The 21,928-nt window shown below is 43.8% G+C and overlaps 1 protein-coding gene across 1 annotated transcript in view; it reads right to left on the bottom strand.

The window, feature by feature from the left end:
* Window positions 1–13,957: 13,957 nt before the first annotated feature.
* The window catches only part of TRPM8 (transient receptor potential cation channel, subfamily M, member 8), a 107,565-nt gene continuing 99,594 nt past the window's right edge, over window positions 13,958–21,928 (bottom strand). The window contains exons 22-24 of the mRNA XM_006866768.1: window positions 19,739–19,838; window positions 16,587–16,620; window positions 13,958–14,009 (exon numbers count right to left, since the gene is read on the bottom strand). Coding sequence (XP_006866830.1) covers window positions 13,959–14,009; window positions 16,587–16,620; window positions 19,739–19,838 — 185 coding nt within the window. The 3' untranslated portion in view covers window position 13,958. The remainder of the gene's footprint in view (window positions 14,010–16,586; window positions 16,621–19,738; window positions 19,839–21,928) is intronic.

Genomic DNA, 21,928 nt, shown 5'->3' with positions numbered 1-21,928 from the left:
AATGCCTCTGTGTAAGGCCAGTTCCTTCACAATGAGCCTAGAAGGAAGAGATCCAGACTCCAGATAGCAGTCCCAGCTACTGAAGCTACACTAACTGAGGATGGAAACATCACACAAAAAGACTTACTAGTCATCGTCTCACTATTGTGATTTGTACCCACACCCTTGCCTGATGACAGGTTTCCATGTCTTTGATAAATGATGATTTGTCCCTGTTCAGTACTGAGCCCCTATAACACTCTCCCAAATCCCTGCCCCGGGGAGACAGTTAGTGGGAAAGATTCCCCCTGTCCTCCAGTCTCTTTGTTTTCTGGTGACTCCAGTCAAAGCTGACCCTTTCTCCCTAACCGAAAGCCTGCCTCTGTGTCTTCTTGGTCTCACATCTGCAGCAGGCAGAGAGCTCAGGTTTTGTCCAGCATCAAAATAAGATTGCCATATGCAGAGACCTCGGGGTAAAGATGTTTGGTGCCACCCAAACAACCAAAAGGATAGCTGTGGTTGGCAATAAGTGAGGGGAGGAAAGTGGTTCTAGGTAAGGTTGGCCATCTAACAGATTCCAGCTGGACCCAGAGTTGTGGTGGTTGAGTGAAAGATCAACAGTTGGACAGTATGATTATCCAGGAATGCGAATTTCATTTTTGTAACAAGGAAGACCTACAGAGGGAACAGTAAATACCCATGAGAGTGCCCTAATGCTGATGGTGTGTGGAGCCTCAGAAATATAACCTTGACCCTTGTGGAGAGAACGAGACAAATGAGTGGTGTGACCCTAAAATTGCCTTTTATAGAAGAAATGCACTTCTTACATTTACTTCAAGGAGCCCTGGCAGTGGAATAGTTAAGGACTCAACTGCTAACCAAAACGTTGTCAGTTTGAACCCACCAGTGGCTCCATAGGAAAAAAATGTGGTGACCTGCTCCCATAAAGATTTCAGCCTAGAAATCCCTATGGGACAGTTCTTTTCTGTCCAGCACACAGCAGGACTTCCTGAAGGGCATTTCAATCACCTTTGAGTCTCTCCAACATCTGATCCTTTTCCTCCTTCCTCTTGCTTTGGGTAACAATGTCTGACCTACTTTTGACCCAGTGGCTAGTGGCTCCAGTCCCCTAATTACTAAATTTTCCTGTGTGGATCATAACAAATTAAGGATAACACACGAAGGATGGAAATTCCAGAACACTTCTTTGTGTTCACATGGAACCTGTACATGGAGCAAGAGGCAGTTATTTGAGAAGAACAAGGGGACACTGTGTAGTTTAAAATTCAGGATTGCATGTTTAGCAAATAATCTGGGAAGCTGGGCAATATGAAAAGAATGTGACATCAGGATTGGAGGAAGGCTCACTAACAACCTGTGAGGTGTAGATAACAGAATCTTGCATGCTGAAAGCAAAGAGAACTTGAAGCATTTGCTGTTAACAGTCAAAGACTCCAGCCTTCAGATGGATTACATCTCAACATACAGAAAACAAAGGTTCTCACAACTGGACCAATAAGCAACATCATGATAAATGGAGAAAGCATTGCTGTTGTCAAGGATTTCATTTTACTTGGATCCACGATAACATTAATGGAAGCAGCATGCTGGGCAAATCTGCTGCTAATGACTTCTTTAAATGCTCAGTAGCAAAGATGTCACTTTGAGGATTAAGGAGCTCCTGACCCAAGCCATGGTACTTTCATTGGCCTCATATGCATGCAAGAGCTAGACAATGAATAAGAAGACTGAAGAAGAATTGATGCATTTGAATTACAGTGTTGGCAAAGAATATTGAATATACCAAGGGCTGCCAGAAGAACAAACAAATCTGTCTGGGAAGAAGTATAGTCAGGATGCTTCTTGGAAGTAAGACTATTGAGACTTTGTCTCATGTACTTTGGACATGTTCTCAGGAGGGACCAGTCCCTGAAGAAGAACAGCATGCTTGAAAGAACAGTGAAAAGGAGGAAGACCCTCAACAAAATGGGTTTGGCACAGTGGTTTCAACATGGGCTCAAATATAATAATTGTAAGAATGGTGCAGGATTGAGCAGTGTTCTGTTGTACACAGGGTCATTATGAATCGAAACCAACTTAATGGCACTTAACAACAACGCTTCTATAACATCACCTCAGAGAAGTTTCTGGACCACTTCTATGTCCTCAACCCCTCCACATCAAGGTCTCCTTTCCTTCTTACCTAGCACGTGCAATGTTCTTGTTCCTTTGCTTGATGTTGTCTTTCTCCCCTGGTAAACTATAAGCCCCATGAGGCAAGGACTATGTGTGTCCAGTTCATGTCATTGTGCAGTGCCCAGATGGAAATACAATGAACTATGGAAGGACTGATTGAATAAATGAATGAGCAAATCAACAGTGAAGTAAATGAGCAGATGACGTTCTCTCTGAACGTCAACCCCAGCCTTCCTGTTTGAAGCCTGCACTAATTCTGGTGCCTAACAGGTACAAGAAGCAATGTACCATGAGGTGATAGCCATGAAGATTTGTAATTCTATTACTTTTAACCTGGTTTGAACTCAATTCCATTAGAGCCTTCCAGATTTAACTAATGGCACCATCTGTCTTAGAACACCATAGTCTCATTAAATGAGCAATAATAGTAAAAGCAATTGCAAAAGAGGAGAGCAGATTAAGGAGACAACGATGGAAGAACTTTGCCAGCGCAGCGCTATTGATTTTGTTTGCAGCTTGCTGGTGCAGGGATGGATCATTTTCTTTCTCAAATTCTCTTGACTACAATTAAATGTTGGCACCAGGCATGCACAGCAGGCACTGATTAGTGCTAAAAAGCTATGATCTAAAATGCCTTTTCCAAATCCTGCCATGTCTGGCAAACTAGAAGATTAAATATAAACCTTCCATCGGCATTCAGGCCACAATGACTTCGTTACGACCATTATTAATATCATTCCTCCAATCTGCAGCCATGTATACAACGTTCATTTCAGCAGTTTTCTGTCATCCCAACAAAAATTATTTCGCTAAGGAATTAAAAATTAAGTGGCCGTAAGTGAAGAGAGTTGTATAGCTTTTTAAATATTGTTGTTGTTGTTGGAGGCCATCAAGTTGATTCTGACTCACAGCGCCCCCGTGTGGCAGAGTTGTAGAACTGCCCCATAGGGTCTCCTGGGCTGACATTTTACAGAAACAAATCAACTGGCTTTTCTTCTGCAAACCTGCCAGGTGGGTTTGAACCACTAAGCTTTCAGCTAGTAGCCAGCACTTTGCAGTTGTTGACATTTATAGAAAACTCATGAGGAGGAGCTTAACACGAGCAGGTGGGAGAAGGTTGAATAGATAGGCAGTAGTCTACATCAAGTCTGATAACTTCCATCTTTACCATTTCTTTTGAGAATGTTTCTGTTCATTGTGGTCATCCTCTGATAATATTATTCAAGAAAAATCACTAAATTGAGACCAAATTGTTATCTGATCCATAAGCTACAAATTTGAAAAATCCTTTCCAATTTCTTTGAATAGCATAATTCCTAAATTCCTGACCCCCGCTGTCATCTAACAGTTAAAGGCCCAGGATGCTGTTAAATAATGAAGAATGTCCTCAGTGTAGCTAGTTTGTCATTCAGAGACCCTGGTGTAGAGGAAGGAACGTTTCGGGCAATCAGGATAGATCCAGAGCCTGTTAAATAGGGAGAAGAGGGCGATGACTTGACAAGAACCTTAGAACTTCCTCCTTCCTCTAACTAAGCTGCCTTCCCCAGCATCAAGCCACATCCACTCAGTCTGTCAGACTCAGTTCAGACACAGCTGCCTGGCCAGTCCACTCCTGTGCCCTCTACCCTATGATCCCCAGACAATTGCAATGTAGGTAAAAGCAGGAGAGGGCATTCAGAAGGGTCTAGGTCACAATAATGTCTAGGTGGCTGGGGGCTCAGAGGTCACCTGTGGAATGAAAACAGAGGTCAGGGCAGGGAGATGGCCTCGCAGGGGAAGTGGTGGGAAGCATCTTATCTTTAAATGACCACGGAGCCAGCCACCCATCGCTCATGTTGCCCTGATGCTGGGCAGATTTCAGTAGAGTTTCCACACTAGGAAGAAAGGTCTGGCTCTCCTTCCTAAAAAACCCTACGGATCACAGTGGCCCGGTCCAATCCACAACCAGCGATGGGGGTGGTGCTTCGTTTCCTTCCTTTGAGCATGAGGTCAGCGTGAGTCAGAGGCCAGCTCCACGGCAGCCACAGCCACCAGGTCACTCAGACACCTGGCTTTGACGCTGCTACATCCACGCAGCCCAGAAAAATTGAAAAAGAGCCCAGGAGGCAAATAAGTTCAAAGGACTACAACTAAGGTCAAAGGACCACAAATAAGGTCAAAAGACCACAAATAAGGTCAAAGGACCACAAATAAGGTCAAAGGAGATGCTAGGTGTGGCTTCTCATGGAGCCACTGAATTGGGTGTCCAGGTCTACATAGGACAGTGACCACACACATCTGTGAACTCTTGACTTCATCCACATGAAACAGAGCCCCAGATGTCTGCCCACCAGGGTCCCCTTCAAAGGAATATCTCTCTGGCATCAAAGAATAAAGGGGGAAATGACTAAAGCTTCCCTCTTGATAAGTCACCAAAGAATGCATTCACAGTGTACAGCAAAAGCTTGAGAGACACCCTTAGCACACTGGGCGGTAGTGAACAGCGGTGAGACTTTTAGGGGGAAATATCGAAGGGCCCTCAACAAGGAAGAACCAACCTGCCAAAGATCCTCCACACACAGGACCACCTGTCGTAGGCAGCTCAGCCTGTGAGACCCCCTGGCCTGGCCACTTATGCTACCTTCCCCACTTTCTCCTAAGGCCAGATCCTCACACACACATACAAGTGCATATGTGCATGTGCACACACATATGCATGTGCACATCGTGTGCACATGGGTGTACATTAGTGTGTGCATGCACACGCACAATGCACATGTGTACATAGTATTCACTGGTATGTCCGTACACTGTGTGCGTGCATGCACACACACACGTGTACCTAATGTGCACACGGATGTCCATATGTGTGTGCACCTGTACATATGCCCATGCATGCAAATGCACATTTTGTGTTCTAGGGTACCCACACATGTGTGTACACATGTACCTATATACACATGCATGCATGGAACCAGGAACCTGGGAGAAAGACACCTTACTATTAACAATCAAGTGAAATGAAAATAAGTTCATCTTATAAACAGAAAGTGGGAGCTAAGGAGAGTTGTTTATCTTTGAAATTTACTGAAAAGCTATCAGGCAAAATGAGCAATGGAATTTCACTGCATCACGAACACATCTCCCCCACTTATAATCTAAAAAACAATAAAACATGTGGACTCAAACTCTGAAAAGGCGGCCCAAGGTTTTGTGGATTGTTGTTAAAAGGAAAAGATAAAGTAATGCCCTGAGGGAGGAATGTGAGTTGGGGGTGAGGGCAGGAAGGCGAGTTAGGGATGTGCTTCCGCAGCCTGGCCCTTTATCCCCTACATGCCACTTCCCTGAAGGCAGCTCCCACGCCTGCCCTGGTGGCGTTTCATGGCCCCTGTCGAAATTATTGCTGACTGTGAGGGCATATTTCAGAGGACAGCCATATGGTGACGCATTTATCACAGGTCCCAGAATTGCTACTTGCTCTCTAAGGAGCTTGATGTCACAATGGTTAACCACTCAGCTGCTAACTGAAAGGTTGTCTGTTTGAGCCCAGCTATCGGTTCTCAGGAAGAAAGACCTGGTAAACTACTCTGGGAAGATCGTTGTTTTGTTGTTGTTGTTGTTGTTGTTGTTGTTGTTGGGTGCCATTGAATCAGTTCTGACTCTGGTCCTTCAACACCCTCACAATCACTGCAGCCACTGTGTCAACACGGCTAATCGAGGGGCTTCCTCTTTTTTTGCTGACCCTCTACTTTGTTGTTGCTGTTGTTAGGTGTCACCATAGCAACCCTGCATAGGGTTTCTGAGGAGCAGCTGGTGAGTTTGAACCGCCGACCTTGCAGTTCAAAGTGATTTTGCAGTCCAGCACATTAACCCACGGTGCCACACCAGGATCCTCTATGTTACCAAGTGCAATATCCTTCTTTGACGTGTGCATAGTATGAGACTGAATCTCTCCATCGTGGCTTCTAAGGAACATTCTGACCATACTTCTTCTAAGACAGATTTGCTGGTTCTTCTGGCAGCCCATGGTGTATTTCATATTCTTCACCAATACCGTAATTTGAAGGCTTCTTCTTCAAGCTTCTTCATTCATTAATTGTCTAGCTTTCACACATATATAAAGTTGTTGAAGATGCCATAGTTCGGGCCAGGTGCACCCACAGCCTCAAAATTCCTATAGGGCACTTCTTCTCTGTCACACGGTGTGACTTGATGCCCTAACAACAACAACAACAACATTGTGGTCCCTAGATGAGCTGACTAGTCTAAGCTTAGTTCAGAGTCAGGATTTGAACCCACTGGACGAGCTCTGGGGCTGCCATAATGAAGTCCCAAAAACCAGGCGACTTCATATGATGGAAATGTATTCCATCAGAGTTCTGGAGGCTGTAGGTCTGAAATCAAGATGTTGGCAGGGCCATGCGCTCCCTCCAAAGGTTCTAGAGGAGTCCCCACCTTGTCACTTTTAGCTTCTGGTGCTCCAAGTGTTTCTTGGCTTGTAGTAACCTCCCTCTGATCTCTGGTTGTCTTTTCTTGGTGTCTGTCTGTCTGTCTTCTTATAAGGACACCACTCCTATCGGATTCGGATCTATCTTAGTTTAGCATGACTTCATGTAACCCTAACTAATCACATCTGCAAAGACCCTATTTCCAAATAAGGTCACATTCACAAGTACCAGAGGGAAGGGGCTCCATATAGTCCACAAGTCACCACTTAGCAACAGGCAAGTTGGCTCAGGTTTGGGTTCTTGACCACAAGAAGTTTGGTTGGTCCCTCCTCTTCCTCAAACACTGTCCATCTGATGAATCCTATTTGTCCCTTTGTCTGCTGCTGGATGCCTCCTCCCCTGGAACCCTGCGCAAGTCTCCCCTTACCACCCATGAAGTGTGGCCAGTTTTCTTGGACTTCGTTCCCTTCCTCTGTGTATGGGAAGGTCCCTGTGGATAAATTTATGGTTATAGCCAGGCAACATGTGACACACAAACTATGGGTTTCCATGCATGACTTTGTGAATTAGTGAAAAAGACTAGGTTTTTGCCCCAAAAGAGCTTCCAATCAAGAAGGAAACAGAGCCCTAGCAATGACCTACAGTCAACTTTATAAATCAGGGGCATCCTCAGACAGGGAAGGGCTGAGACTTCTGTCAGGATGCAAGGAAAGACAACAGTACTTAATTTAGGATGAGTAACAGGAGTCTGAGTGTGGCGCTGCAAGATAATGCACTGGACCACAAGGTCAGTTTGAAACGCAAGGTCAACAGTTCAAGCTCATCAGTCGCTCCTTGGAAACCCCATACAGGGTGGCTATACGTTGGAACAGACTTGACGGAACTTCACAACAACAGAGAGTCCTGTGGCACTGTAAGATGAGCACTGGCCTGCTAATCACAAGTTTGGCAGTTCAAACCCACTACCCACCAGTTCTTGGAAACCCTATACAGGGTCGCTATGAGTCAGAACTGACTCCACAGCACTTAATAACAACAACAATATTCTAACAAGGAAGTACAGTGGCTCCATAGGATAAGCACTGTACTGTGAACCATAAGGTCAGTGGTTCGAGCCCACCAGGTGCTCTCCCAAAGAATTACAGCCTCAGAAATTCTATACAGGGTCACTATGAGTCGGAAATGACTCAACAGCACTTAACAGCAATATTCTAACAAGAAGTACTAGTGGCACAATGGTTAAGTGCTCAGTAGCTAACTGAAAGGTTGACAGTTCAAACTCACCAGCTGGTCTGAGGGAGAAAACTGAGGCAATCTTTTTCGTACTGATGCTAACTGTGGAACCCTATGGAACAGTCCTACTCTCTTCTGTAGGGTTCATATGAGTCAGGATGGTTTTCTGGTTGTTATTGTTGGTTTAATACTTTAACAGAGGGAAGTGGTGGTTCAGAGGTAGAATTCTCTCCTTCTATGAAGTTGCTATAGGCTCAATTCTCAACCAATGCATTACGTGTGTCTGTGGAGACTGGCATGTTGTTAGAATCAGGACCAGGTGCTGTTTAGTTCCAGTGTACGTAGGGTCCCCTTGAGTTGGGGGCTGTAGAAACTTCTCCTGACAAACCAGCCTTCAGCAAGAAACAAGACTGATTTCACAAAATCAGTGCTGTGAAGGTGTTTGTTCAGGCAAGTTCCAAAGGCCCCACTAGATCCTAAACCAATCCATAAACCCACTGACCTTGTGTTCATTCTGACTCATGGTCACCTTGTAGGACAGAGTGGAGTATCCAATACTGTCATCTTTATGGAAGCAAACTTTCAACTTCATCTTTTTCCTGTGGAGAAACTGATGGGTTTGAACCACCAACCTGATATTAAACCCACTTCAACACCTAGACTCCTTCCGGAGCTAACAGTGGTGCAGAAAAGTCTGTCCACCTGTGAAGCACAAATGAGGCTGGCCACCACAGGCTGCCTTTCCCTGAAGGATTCTTCTGAGGGAAGAATGGAAGCATGAAGACCTGTCCTCTGTTTGGGGTGGAACAGGGTATCAGTCCCCACTCTCCAGCTCGACACACCTGTGAGCGTGTTACTTTTGAGACAGAGGCTGATGGCAGATTTCTCCATGATGATGAACAGGATGTAGGGCACAGGGAGACATGCTTTCCCCAACTCTCCCCAGAACATATGTGGTTTGGTATGAGGAGGACCCCGGGATGTTGCCTTCAGGAAGGGCTCCTGGTCCTACACAGACATGAGGCTCCATCCCTGGAGAACTTGTGAACCCCAACACAGAGCCTGAATCTCTGTTTGTGAGGTCACACACACCAACTATGGCTAGCCAAGTCTGAGCCGTCACTGGGTTGGAGGTTCAAGTCAACCTAGATGCACCTCAGAAGAAAGCCCTGGCAACCTAATGCTTAACACTCACAGCCTTGAAAGCCCTACAGAGCACAGCTGTACTTGAATACACTGGAGTTGCCATGAGTCAATCAACATGATGCCAACTGGCATTGGGAGGTGGGCTGAGCAGCTGTGTCCTATGGGGGTGGGGACCCCTCAGATGGGTGTTTGCTGGGGGCATGGGAGGATGAGCAGATCGACCATGGAATACAAATATGGCCTCAGTGGCAAGATCAGAGCTACAGTGACCATCTTTCACTTGCATTTGATATGAATGCTCGCATCACCTGCTTAAGGGAGGGATGAGAGAATTGGCAGTTTGCAATATAAGAGCGGGGAGTCCTGGTGTAGCGCTGTGGGTTACTGCGCTGGACTGCAAAGTCGGTTTGAATTGCAAAGTCGGCAGTTCAAGCTCATCAGCCACTCCTTGGAAACCCTATACAGGGTCCGCTATGGGTCGGAACTGACTAGACAACACTTAAGATAAGCGCTACGATGGACCATCTTCTGCTTGCTTTCAAACCAAACATTCCAGTCACCTGCTTACAGAAGTCAGCTCATCTAACCCTGTGAACCAAATCCCTAGAGAAACAAATCTGATTGAATGAAGACATTTTATTTTTTCGCTCTCGATAGAATGACAGAAGTAAGGCATGCCAGTTCTGTTATTTAATTTATCAACACATTCATTTAAACCAAATGGCAGGATTCTCGGTGGTTGTGTACAAGTAGGCAGATTATAGCACCTATGATTTGAAGGGTGTTCAACAACATGTGCTATTTCCCTGGACTATGCTTAAAACCGACTTTCCATTAGTGGAAGTCACAGAGCAAGTGTGCAGAAACGTCCCCTGGGCGAGCTGAGTTGAACACATTTAAACGTTCCCTGTTCCATAGAAATGAGTTCTGAGCATCATCTTCCTAGTGTTCTGTACCTAGTGTCAATGGAAGAATTTCTTTTGTGGTTGATACAGCTGTGCACAAAGACCCATTTCCTAAAGTAGCAAAGACACACTGGAAATATCAATCAAAAGACCATTTTCTGCCAAGCAGTAGATATGGTTATAAGGGGGCATAATAACACCAACAAGGTGTGTGTACTCACCATGGAATGGTCAATCATTCAAAATAAAAAAGGCAACATTTTCTTAAGGACAAAGTTGAGAAGGAACAGGAAGGCGGGTAGAATGCAAATAGGAGCAGGGAGGAAGCAAATAGGAACAGGGGTAACTGTTAGTGCAGGGGGGAGATTGCAATCATTGAGATGAAACAAGGTGTATGATTCGCTGAATGTAAAACTGATGCTCTTGGCTGTAAACCGTTCCTCAATTCACAATAAGAAGTCAATAATAACTATAAATAAATAAAATAAAAAGACAAATTCACAAAAGTGATCATGCTAGATTGTGCCTTCTGGGAAGTTTTCCATTTAATTTACTGATTTTCTTTCAGTTCCCTATTTGAGTTGAGGCTGGGACGGGTTTGCTCTCCACACTTCTCTGCACACTGCTGTGTTTTCCAGCCAGAAAAAGATGATATGAATCTGTCAGCAGTTTCAGAAAGTCAAACATTTTGGTTGCCATGGTGAATGAAATAGACGAGAATGTTCTTGCATTTAGAATGGAACTTTTAAGAATTCCATTCATTGACAATCTTTGCCACCTAAATTTTGTCTCATCTACTTTCAGCATCTAAAACCAAGACATGATCAAGCCTATGGAATACGACTCCCTTTTGCTCCATGAGTGGGACCTGGGTCAAAATGATACCTTTGATTCAGAATTACTCCCTGCAAACATCTATGTTGTGAATATCCATTGCACCCACCACCCGGACAAAATGAAAACAAACTTTTGTTAGTTCGTGTTTCTGTAGTTTTTCTAATTCAGGGGTCTTTTCATAGTTCCCGTCTAAATTTTCTTTCTTCAGCCTTAGAGTTTATTGCTTATTCAAAGCTGAAAAACTAATGATGGGCACTTAAATCACCTTGTGATCCTCCACAACATCTCATTTGGGGTCGGATACCACCACTTCTAGGGAGAGCTGAACCCACGAGTGATCAATAAATTAATCATTCCAGCCAACCCAATGCTATATCATCTCCTTCGCCATCTACCACAATTAAATATGCATATAGACTTCTTTCTAAACTAAGGATTAAATATGATTCCATTGCACTGCTTCTAGATTCTTATATCTTATACTCAAGTGAATAATTCCTATGTGTTATACATTTATGAAAAAGTCTTACAAACAGTTTGATAATCAGTAGATATCCCTAGTAATCTCAACTAGTAGTTATCGCAAACGCACAAAAATCAGAGATGCCTATCTCTAGGACCAAACAGAAAGAGCCTTCAGGGACCAACATAATGGAAATCAGTAAATGTTGAGTATTATGCAATTGTTAAATGCTTCAGAAGGCTATGGATAAAAAGAAAACATTCTTGCTAAAAATAGTAAGTGAAAGCATACACAAAATTGCATCTGCAGTGTAATAACAGTATGTACATTTCCCACGGAAAAATAAAACATGCATTGCTGTTGTTAAGTGATGCTGAGTTGGTTCCGACTCATAGCGACCCTGTATAGGGTTTCCAAGGAGTGACTAGTGGGTTTGGAACACTGACCTTGTGGTTAGCAGTCCAGTGCTTATTATATAGTCCCACACAAGGACTCCAAAGCATGCATAGAGAACAATTTTTAAAAGACTTGGAGAAAAACAGTAATTATGTTTAGGTAGTGTTGTTGTTGTTGTGTGCCACTGAGTTAGCACCAACTCATAGCGACCTTATATACAACAGACAAAACACTGCCCGGTCCTGCACCAACCTCACAATCATTGCTCACAGTTAGCCCATTGTTTAAGTACTAGGACTACTTATAATATTTCTACTACATTTTCCACATTGCCCAGATTTTCAATGGGAAGATAATCCAGGGAGGAGAAGGAGGCGTATTCAATAAAGACTAAGTCAGTGGTGCCTCTCAAGGTTCCATGTGGGGGCGACTTGCACAGCGTAAGACTAGGGGAGCTTTTTCTGCAACGGACATTCCTGGTGAGAATTCCTTGGTAAGTGAGAAGCATCATGAAAAAATCCCTGTCTCCCTGGGTCCTGAAGAATGCTCGGTTAGTTGTCAGTTCCAAAGTGGCTCATCAGCAATCCTTGAATCATTTCCATTCAGATGGCTCGGGTATTATACCTGTGAAAATAAAGGGAGAACATAGTAAAGAATAGATTTCCCAATTTCATCTCCCAGATAAGGTTTGCTTCATAATAGAGTGATTATACACAGTCCAAATAGACTAGCATTAAAAAGAGACGTGTTTCTGGTATTGAATTGGTTATGCAGCCTTTACTGCCCTTCATAAGGTATGTTCTGTTCAGTGTAAATTGAATGACTGAGATTGAGTGACCAAGACTCAACTCATCCAATCTAGGCATAGACCTAGAACATCTCTGAGCATTCTATTTGCTCAGTGACTTCTGCATAAATAAAAGAATTATTTATAATAAAACACTGCCATGATGTATCAAAATATGATGACTCTCAAAAGAAAAGTGCCAAATTTTTTCACTGAACTACCATTGATGGATTATTACTGAGGGATTGCAGTGTACAGATGCTTTGCGCTCCACTGTTGACGGTTCGAACCTACGCAGAAACAGTGCAGAAGAAAAGACCTTGTGAACTGCTTCCATTAAGATTACAGACAGGAAAACTCTACAAGAAATTCTACTTTGGACACATGGGGTCACCTTGAGGTGGAATCAACTGGACAGAATCTAACAACATCAACAGCAACATAGACTGAGTTATGTTCCCCCAAAGGAGATGTTCAAGTCCTGGTCCCTGGTACCTATAGATGTGACCTTGATGGGAAGTAGGGTCTTTGGAGATGTTGTCAGAAAGGAAGGAGGACTGGAGGCAGCAAAGGAAAGAAAAAAGCAGGGAGACAGGGAGGAAGAAAGGAGGAAGAAAAGTAGGGAGGAAGAAAGATGATCATCAGTTATGTTTCCATTCTTTGCAATTTATTTTCTCAAAGAGTTGAATCAACTAACATGGCCAGGGCTGTTGTTGTAGGTCTACCTTTCCCTAACAACTTATTTAGCATTTGGTTTCAGGAGTTGGACAGTGGTGGTGGTGGTGGTGTGCTGTGGAGTCGGTTCCAACTCATGACAACCCTGCATTGGGTCTCCCAGGCTGTAAGTCTTTACGGGAGTAGAAAGCCTCATCTTTCTCCCATGGAACCGCTGGGAGTTTCAAACTGCTGACCTTGAAGTGGGCAGCCCAACTCGTAACCACTACGCTACCAGAGCTCCTAGGTAAAGAGTAAATATAATTAAAGCAAATTGCAAGATCATGGAGCAAAACCTTAGCTTATATTATGCCACTTAATTGAGGTAACATTTTTATTCTGAAAATGAACTATTGCTAAAAAAAAAATTTGAATGCATTCCTGAAAGATGTTTGCTAGTAAAAGCATACATTTGTATATCACATAGCAACAAATCCAAAAATAGTATGAGAATGAGATACATGTTTAGGCACTGGTTTGGGAAGATAACAAGAAATGAGAATGAAAAAAAAAAAAAAGGAAAGTCTTAAAACGCTGTAGCCAAAATTTGATTCAGAAACAGATCCAAAACGAGGCTTTTACCACACCCTAACAGGACCCACCTCTGGTGGCGGGGGTGACATTGGTGAAGGAGGTGGGGGCCTATCACTCATTTCTGTCTGAATTCACCGTTCTTTGAATATTTTACAAAATGCATAATTTTCAATCTGACACTGTATGAAAAGAAAATAGCTGAGAAAAATACTATGATTTTAAAGTTAGTCTTAAAGTATGTAAAATTTCAGAACAACAACAACAAAATAATAATAATAATCAGCCATTAGAATAACGTACCGTACCATCTGAGATTTTTCTCCATCAGAATCCACGTTTCTTCATTTGATCTTATTAGCAATCTCTTTCAGAAGACCCTTGAGATCATTAAGCTTACAGAGAAGAAAAAACAGAACTGGTCTGAAGGTGAAATTTCCCAATTTTAAATTTCTAAGGATTGTTCTATAGTTTTTTTCACGAAACAGGCATGCATGTGGAATGGCAGGCAATGAAATTGCAGAGTGTCTCAGACTCTGTTCAGCGCTTACTTCCTAAAATCATATTGTTAGCAAGTGCTCATTAGCATGACTTAGGACTGGCTTCTTGTTTTTGGGTACCGTCAAGTCATCCCAGCTCATAACAAACTTATAAGACAGAGTGGTACTAGGGTTTCCAAGGCTGTATGTAATCTTTACGGTGTGTCCTGGTGTGGCTCTATGGGTTAATGCGCTAGACTGCAAAGTTGATTTGAATCACAAGGTCAGCAGTTCAAGCTTACCAGCTGCTCCTTGGAAACCCTATACAGGGTCGCTATAGGTTGGAACCAACTCGATGGCACCTCACAACAACAATCTTTATGACAGCAAACTGCTACATCTTTCTCCTGAAGAGTGGCTGGTGGGCTCAAACCACTGACTTTTTGGTTGGCAGTTGAATGCTTACCCACTGAACCACCAGGGTTCCAGAATTTGCTTGATCTAAATGCAAAACACTAGTGGATCCTGTTTGTTATTAAGTAGCATTGAATCAGTTCCAAAGCTGTAAATCTTTGTGGGAGCAGAAAGCCTCACCTTTCTCCTGTGGAGTGGCAGATGCACTCGAACCGCTGACCTTGTGGTTAGCAGTCCAGTGCTTATCTTACAGAGCAACAGCACCTACATAAGCATACTGATTGCAATGATACAGAGAAATTAATGCTAGAAATAATAGTGTATGTAACTCATACTAACAGCAGTACAAGTATAAGATACAACTACAATTTTTTGTTTGATAGAAGTGTAAAACTAATAAAAACTTATAACACAAATCAAGCAAATCTTAGGATATGAGGTCATTGTAAACAATGCCATGCTCAGAATTCTGCCATCAAACCCCAGACAGTGTTTCTTCTTCAGAGCCTGGCAGAGATCCAACATTATGGGTAAGCAGTGTTAGATGAAGGAGTCCAGGTGTGGCGCTGCAGGAAATGCACTGGAGTGCAAGATGGGTTTGAATTGCAAGGTTGGAGGTTCAAACCCAATGACCACTTCTCGGAAGCCCTATACAGAGTCGCTATGAGTCGGAACCAACTGGATGGTGCTTAACGACAACAAGTGTCGGGTTAAGGAGCCCTGGTAACGGATTATGAGTTGGGCTGCTAGCCACAAGGTCAGCAGCTCGAATCTACCAGTTTCTCCCTTCCTCCGTGGGATAAAGATGAGACTTTCTGCTCCTGTAAAGATTTATAGCCTCAGAAATCCTGTACAGGGTCACTGTGAGTCAGAACTGACTCCACAGCACACCAACACCAACACCACCAGCATCACATTACACAACACACAAGGTAAGTAGTAATCAACAGGGAACAGTTAACATAAATTTTTCATCCAAGATATGGTGGAACCCATGTGAAATTGTTCTCTATAGATTAATAAGTAAGCACAGATAAGCCTGTGCCTACCTTGCATATGGGGTAATCTGTCCCTGGGAGTAGGTGTCATTTCTGCTGAAGAATATTGAAAGTAACTATGGACTTCCAGAAGAGCAAACAAATCTGTCTTGAAGAAGTACAACCAGAATGTTCCTTAGAAGTGAGAATGGCGAGACTTTGTCTCTCACACTTTGAACATGTTGTCAGGAGGAAGAAGGGCATCCTGCTTGATAAAGTGGTGGGTCAGTGAAAAAGAGGAAGACCCCCAGTGGCTACAACACTGGGCTCAAACATACAGCAATTATGAGGATGGCGCTGGACTGGGCAGTGTTTTGTCCTGCTAGACGTACAGTCACTATGACTTGGAACCAACTGGATGGTCCTAAAAGCAAAACCAACAACCATAACTCCTGCTACCTGACTGAGGGCTGGACACACCCTCCCCATGCTCCATAAGCACAAGACTACTCACACATGGGTCACCCTCTTCAAGATAATTGGGTAACAAACCACAGCGGCATCATAGAATGGTCTAGAGACTCACAATCTCCCACACCGCTATGCTGAGCCTTTCTGGGGCTCCCTGTAATTGCAATGGATTGCAGCTGGCTCCAAGGGGATTTGGTGGCACAATGGCTAAGCACTCAACTAACCCCAAAGTTGAGGTTCAAACCCATCCAGTGACTCTGCCAAAAAAAGACCCATCGATCTGCTCCCATAAAGATTGAAGCCAAGAAAATCTTATGGGGCAGTTCTAATCTGTCACACGGATCACTACGAGTCGAAACCAACTGGACGGCATCCGGCAGCAGCAGTGATACCTGTTTCCGAAGCTGAAAGAAAGAGGAGAATGACCTCTGGGTTGGACAGGGACAGGAAGACGTTCGCCATCTGGGTAGTGGGGTTTCAGGACAGTTTCCTGCGAGGGGTTGGGAGCCCATACCCAACCCTTCATCATGTAGAAAACCAAATGTGGAATATCCTCTTCTCTATTATCAGTGATATTATCAGAGGTCATAGAGATAAAAGGTTAGTTCCCAAACAATCAACAGAATCATACCTTTGTATCCAGCTGTCGAAAACGAAGATTCATTCTGCAGATTTTTTTTTTTTTAAGGAGTGAAGCAAGAGAAAGAGATAAACACAGAGAAAGAGGTTACCAGGCCCCATTTCAAAACAGTAGACAGATCATTTTCAATTTCAGCGAACTCAAGGCTCACCTGCCTTCCCCTTTTTAAATTTCTTCTGAATACCCATACTAAGTTGAGCCCCTCTCTCTCCCTAGTTAAAAGTACAGACAATAAATGATGTCCCCGCTGCTGAGGGGGCAGAAAGTGATCCTCAAGGTCACTCCTCCTCCCTTTCAAGACCAAGGTCTGGTGTCCAAGAACAGAGGGACAGTTGCTGTCCACAGTTAATCAAAGGGCAAGAAAGCTGGGTGCTTCTTCCAATCACTGTGTTGAACCCAACAAAGGGGTTGTTGTTGTTCATTGCCTGTGAGTCTATTCTGACTCACAGCACCCCCCTGTGTGCAGAGTAGAACTGTGCTCCATGGTAGTTGAGGGGCTTCATCATTTGTACCACCCAGAACAGCAACGGGATTAACTGTGTCAAAGACTTCCTTGCGCTTTGGATCCACCATGAACACTCATGGAAGCAGCAGTCAAGAAATCAAACGATGTATTGCATCAGGCATGTCTACTGCACAAGACCTCTTGACAGCATCCAAGAGCAATGATGTCAGTGTGAGGAGTAAGGTGCACCAGCCCCCAAGTCACGGTATTTTCAATAGCTTCATATGCATGAGAACGTTGGACAGTGAATAAGGAAGACTGTAGAAGAATTGATGCATTTGAGTTATGGTGTTGGAGGAGAATATTGAAAGTGGTACGGACTGCCAAAAGAATAAGCCAATCTATGTTAGAAAAAGTATAAGCAGAATGCACCTTAGAAGTCAGGATGGCCAGACTTCAGACGTATTATCAGAAGGGACCAGTCCCTGGAAAAGGACATCATGGTATAGCAAAAAAAAAAAGGAAGACCCCCAACAAGATGGATTGGCACAGTGGCAGTAGCGACGGGTGCAAGCTTAACAATGATTGTGAGGATGGTCCAGGGCCAAGTAGTGTTTTGTTCTGTTTTGCATAATAGGGTCACTATGAGTTGTAACCAACTTGATGGCACCTAACAACAACAACACTAACAGATGTATTTGGTTTCTGTTTGAGTGAGTTTTGATTTCTCAATAAGAGTGGCATGTGCCAATTGTTGTTGTTGTTAAGTGCCGTCAAGTCAGTTCGGACCCATAGCGACTTTGTATAGGGTTTCCAAGGAGCAACTGGTGAGTTTGAACCACTGACCATGTGGCCCAAACGACCTTGCAGTCCAGCACATTAGCCCACAGTGCCACACCACAACAACACTAACAGATGTACTTGGGTTTTGTTTGAGTGAGTTTTGATTTCTCAGTAAGAGTGACATGTGCCAATTAGGCGCGTTCATTTTCACAGTAGGAGCCCGGAGGGTGTAACATTTCAAAGTACATGGCTGTTAACTGAAAGGTTGAGGGTTAGAACATTTTCAGAGGCTCCATGGGAGAAAGTGTCTTTGAGTTGTGGTGTTGGAGGAGAACACTGAAAGTGCCATGGACTGCCAAAAGAACCAATAGATCTGTTGTTGTGGAAGAAGTACAGCCAGAGTGCTCCTTGGAGGCCAGGATGGCTAAGCTTCATCTCTCATACTTTGGACATATTGTCCGGAGGAAAGAGTCACTGGAGAAGGATGTCATGAGGGTCAGAGAAAAAGAGGAAGACCCCTAACGAGATGGATCGGCCAGGTGTCATCACTGATGGACTCAAGTGTGGCAGCGGTAGTGGGGTTGGCCCAGGATCGGACATTGTTTCGTTCTTCTGTGCATGGGGTCGCTATGAGTCGGTTCCAACTTGATGGCACCTGACAACAACAACAACAATGGGAGAAAGACCTGGGGATCTGCTCCCGTGAAGGTCATAGCCCAGGAACCCCTATGGGCAGCTCTACTCTGTCACATGGGGTCACATGGAATTGGAATCAACTCCACAACACAACAACAACAACCGCACAATAAGAGCAGACCCTGTATAAGGCACTACCGGTGTCCTTAGACTTAGCTGGAGCTCATTTATTGATTTTTATCTTTTACTTTTTTATTGTGAATTGAGTAAAGGATTACAGAGCAGATCATCAGTTTTATATCAACTCAGAAATGTTTTGTTTCCTCTCATTAACATTTAACATCACTTGTCCCACTTCCTCCCGGTGTCACTTGTTTCCATTCTTTATTTAAAACAACTTCAGGCAGTTCACAAAGTGTTTTGGATCACTCAGGAGCAACTGCAAGAGATCAGCCTGATGGATTTCCCTTCTCTCTTCCTCCAGTCACAGAGATCACACAAGATCACACACTCACTGCCCATAATCTGTGAGCCCTCTGGGACCTGCCTCCACACTGAGTTGAGAAACCAAGCTCCAGTTACCTGGTTCCCTGACCTTCACTGCAGGCTCCAAATACTTGATTCTTACCTGGGACTTTGGAGAATAATCAGGCAAGTGAGGAAAGGGTGGTTTTTGCCCCTTGATGAAAGAAGGGCACATACTTAAGTGTTTATCATCTTCAATTGTTTGGGTAACTAACATCTTTTAGGTGTTAATTGCTTTCTGCTAAAATGTTGGAGGCAATTTCTATATTTCTATGGATTGAATTGTGTTCTTCAAAATGGGTGTTGTAAATCCCCTATATCTGTGGTTAATATCTCATTTGGCAATGTATTTCCTTTGTTAACCTCATGAAGAAGTGTTAGCGCAGGGTGTGTCTAGATCTATCTCTGGTGAGATATAAAAGAGCAGATTAAATACAAGCAAAGAAAGAAGCAGAGAGTTGAGGGAAGACAGATGCCATACCATGTGCAGACTGCCAAGGAACCAAGGACCTTCCCCCAGAGCCAAGAGAAAGAGAAAGACTTGCCCTAGAGCTGACACTGGGTCTTCAGACTCCCAGTCTCTGAAACTGTGAGGAAACATATCTGTCTGTTAAAACCACCTTCTTGTGCTATTTCTGTCACAGCAGCACTAGATAAGTAGGACGCTGACTTTGCAGACACATGATGCCTGCCTTCTGCCAGCATATGTATTACCAGGGAGCCTCACAAAATTGAAAGAGAACAACCGACTTACTCCTCAGAGGTGTCACTGGCTTTCGTGTGCATCTTGACGAGATAATTTTCCTTCATGACACCCTCCCAGGCCAGAGTCTTGTTGTCCTCATTGGTAAGACCTGGGAAAAGGAGCCAAGAAAGAAACATTCAAATGATGCCACTGCCCCCCTGCTTCCTAAACCAGCACCTGCTATTATTGTTGAATTACCCCGGCACATGGAAAATATGATTCTCCCCACACAGGCTTGATCTGCGTAACATTGCTTACAATAGACTCCAGCAGAGAGACAAAATATCAGTGACCTTGGGGTAACAAGAGGGAATTGGAGACTTCTGGCAAGATGGCAGACTAGGCAGATGCACTACACAGTCCCTCTACAGAAGAATGGTTAAAAAAAACTTTAGTACATACACACAATGGAATACTATACAACGATAAACACTAACAATGAATCTGCAAAACACCTCACAACATGGATGAACCAAGAGGACATTATGCTGAGTGAAATTAGTCAATCACAAAAGGATATATATTGTATAAGACCAATGTTGTAAAAAGTTAAGAAAGGTTTTCTTAATAAAACAATCCATCAATGATGGTCATGGGAAGAGAGAGAGGAAAAGTTATTCAGAGGCTAGAGAGTATACATAGGTTAGCATAGGTGACAGGGCAGGCAATATACAAGAGGGAGGTCAGCAGAGGAAAGATGAAGGTAATGGGAAGCACAGGGAGGAATGAAAAAGTTAAAGTAAACAGAGGTAAATGCTATTAACTTTTTGGACATGGAGATGATTGCAACCAAGTAATGAAGCAAAGCATATGATTCGTTGAATATAAAACTGATGATCTGTTCTGTAAACTTTATGTTAATTTACAATGAAAAGGATTTTTTTAAAGGACAATGGGGGTGAATTGGAGCTGGCTGTGTGAAATGGAAAGGGGATCACAGAGAGAGCCGTCTGTCATAGTTAAGGTTGTGTGCACACTTGACTGGGCCAGGGTTCTCAGTGGTTTGGTAGTTAAGATGTAGTCACCCTCATGCTGGGATCAATATTATGTAACCATCTCCATGATGAGATCTGCCATGAGCAGCCAATCAGTTGAAAGGGCATTCCCGTGGGGGTGTGGCCTTCTTCCAATATGCGTGGATGTTCCTGCAAAGCTTGTTTGTTTATTTCTGGATGTGGAACTTGTATCTGTCTCATCATCTGACCGCTGCTGTTTTGGACTTGAGCCAGCAGCCTGCTGCATCACTGGCTGATCCTGAGAATTATCAGTAGCCTACCATCTAATCTGCTGACCTTTTTTAGCCAGCAGTCTGCCGTCTGACCTCTTCACCTTGGGTTCATCAGCCCTATAGACACACGAGTCAGGAGAAGTCTCCAGTCTGACATCTGCCCACTGACTTGGAACTGTCTCTACAACTATGTGAACTATTTCCTTGCGATCATCTGTGTGTGTGTGTGTGTGTGTGTGTGTGTGTGTACTTGTTAAGAGCCGTTAAGTAGGTTCCAACTCATAGTGACCCTGCACAGGGTTTCCAAGGAGTGGCTGGTGGATTTGAACCACCAACCTTTCAGTTAGCAGTCCAGTGAGCCCATCAGCCACTTCACAGGGAAAAGATGAGATTTTCTGCTCCTGCAAAAATCTGAAGCCTTAAAAATCCCATACAGGGTTGCTGTGAGTTGGAACTGACTCGGTAATACTTGTATATACACAGTTCACTGGTTTTGCTTTTCTAGAGAACCCAGCTTAAGACGTAGTCAAAACCTTTTCTGTGTGCTTTGTGACTTGCAAACATTCCACTACTGTACTTTGGATTTCCTGTTTGTACTGTGCTCCTCTCCCATTTGGAGGGAGACACAGGGTAAAGGTTGGCAGTTGCACAAAAGGCCTGGTGAATTTCCATAATGATTACAGCCAAGAGCACTGTGGAGCAAATCTACTCTGTAACACACAGAGTCACCATGAGTTAGAGACGGGCTCAAGGGTAGCTCACCACCACAGCAGAATGACTAAACCAACCACCCAGTCAGACAGTGACTGGCGGAGTGCCTATTCTCAACTAACCCTGGAGAGGAGGGCAATGAAACCTGGCATAGTTGCTATCTTAGGGGGAACATATGGAACTGAGGGGGGAGAGGTAGGAATGGTAGAATGGGAAGCAGGTGATATATGAACCTTAAAAGTATTGTTGTTGTTGTTGTT

The sequence above is a fragment of the Chrysochloris asiatica genome, unplaced genomic scaffold (genome assembly GCF_000296735.1).
Source record: "Chrysochloris asiatica unplaced genomic scaffold, ChrAsi1.0 scaffold00096, whole genome shotgun sequence".
In the NCBI taxonomy this organism is placed as follows: domain Eukaryota; kingdom Metazoa; phylum Chordata; class Mammalia; order Afrosoricida; family Chrysochloridae; genus Chrysochloris; species Chrysochloris asiatica.
Note: the sequence above shows the minus strand (reverse complement) of the source record. Positions and strands in the feature narration are given on the sequence as shown.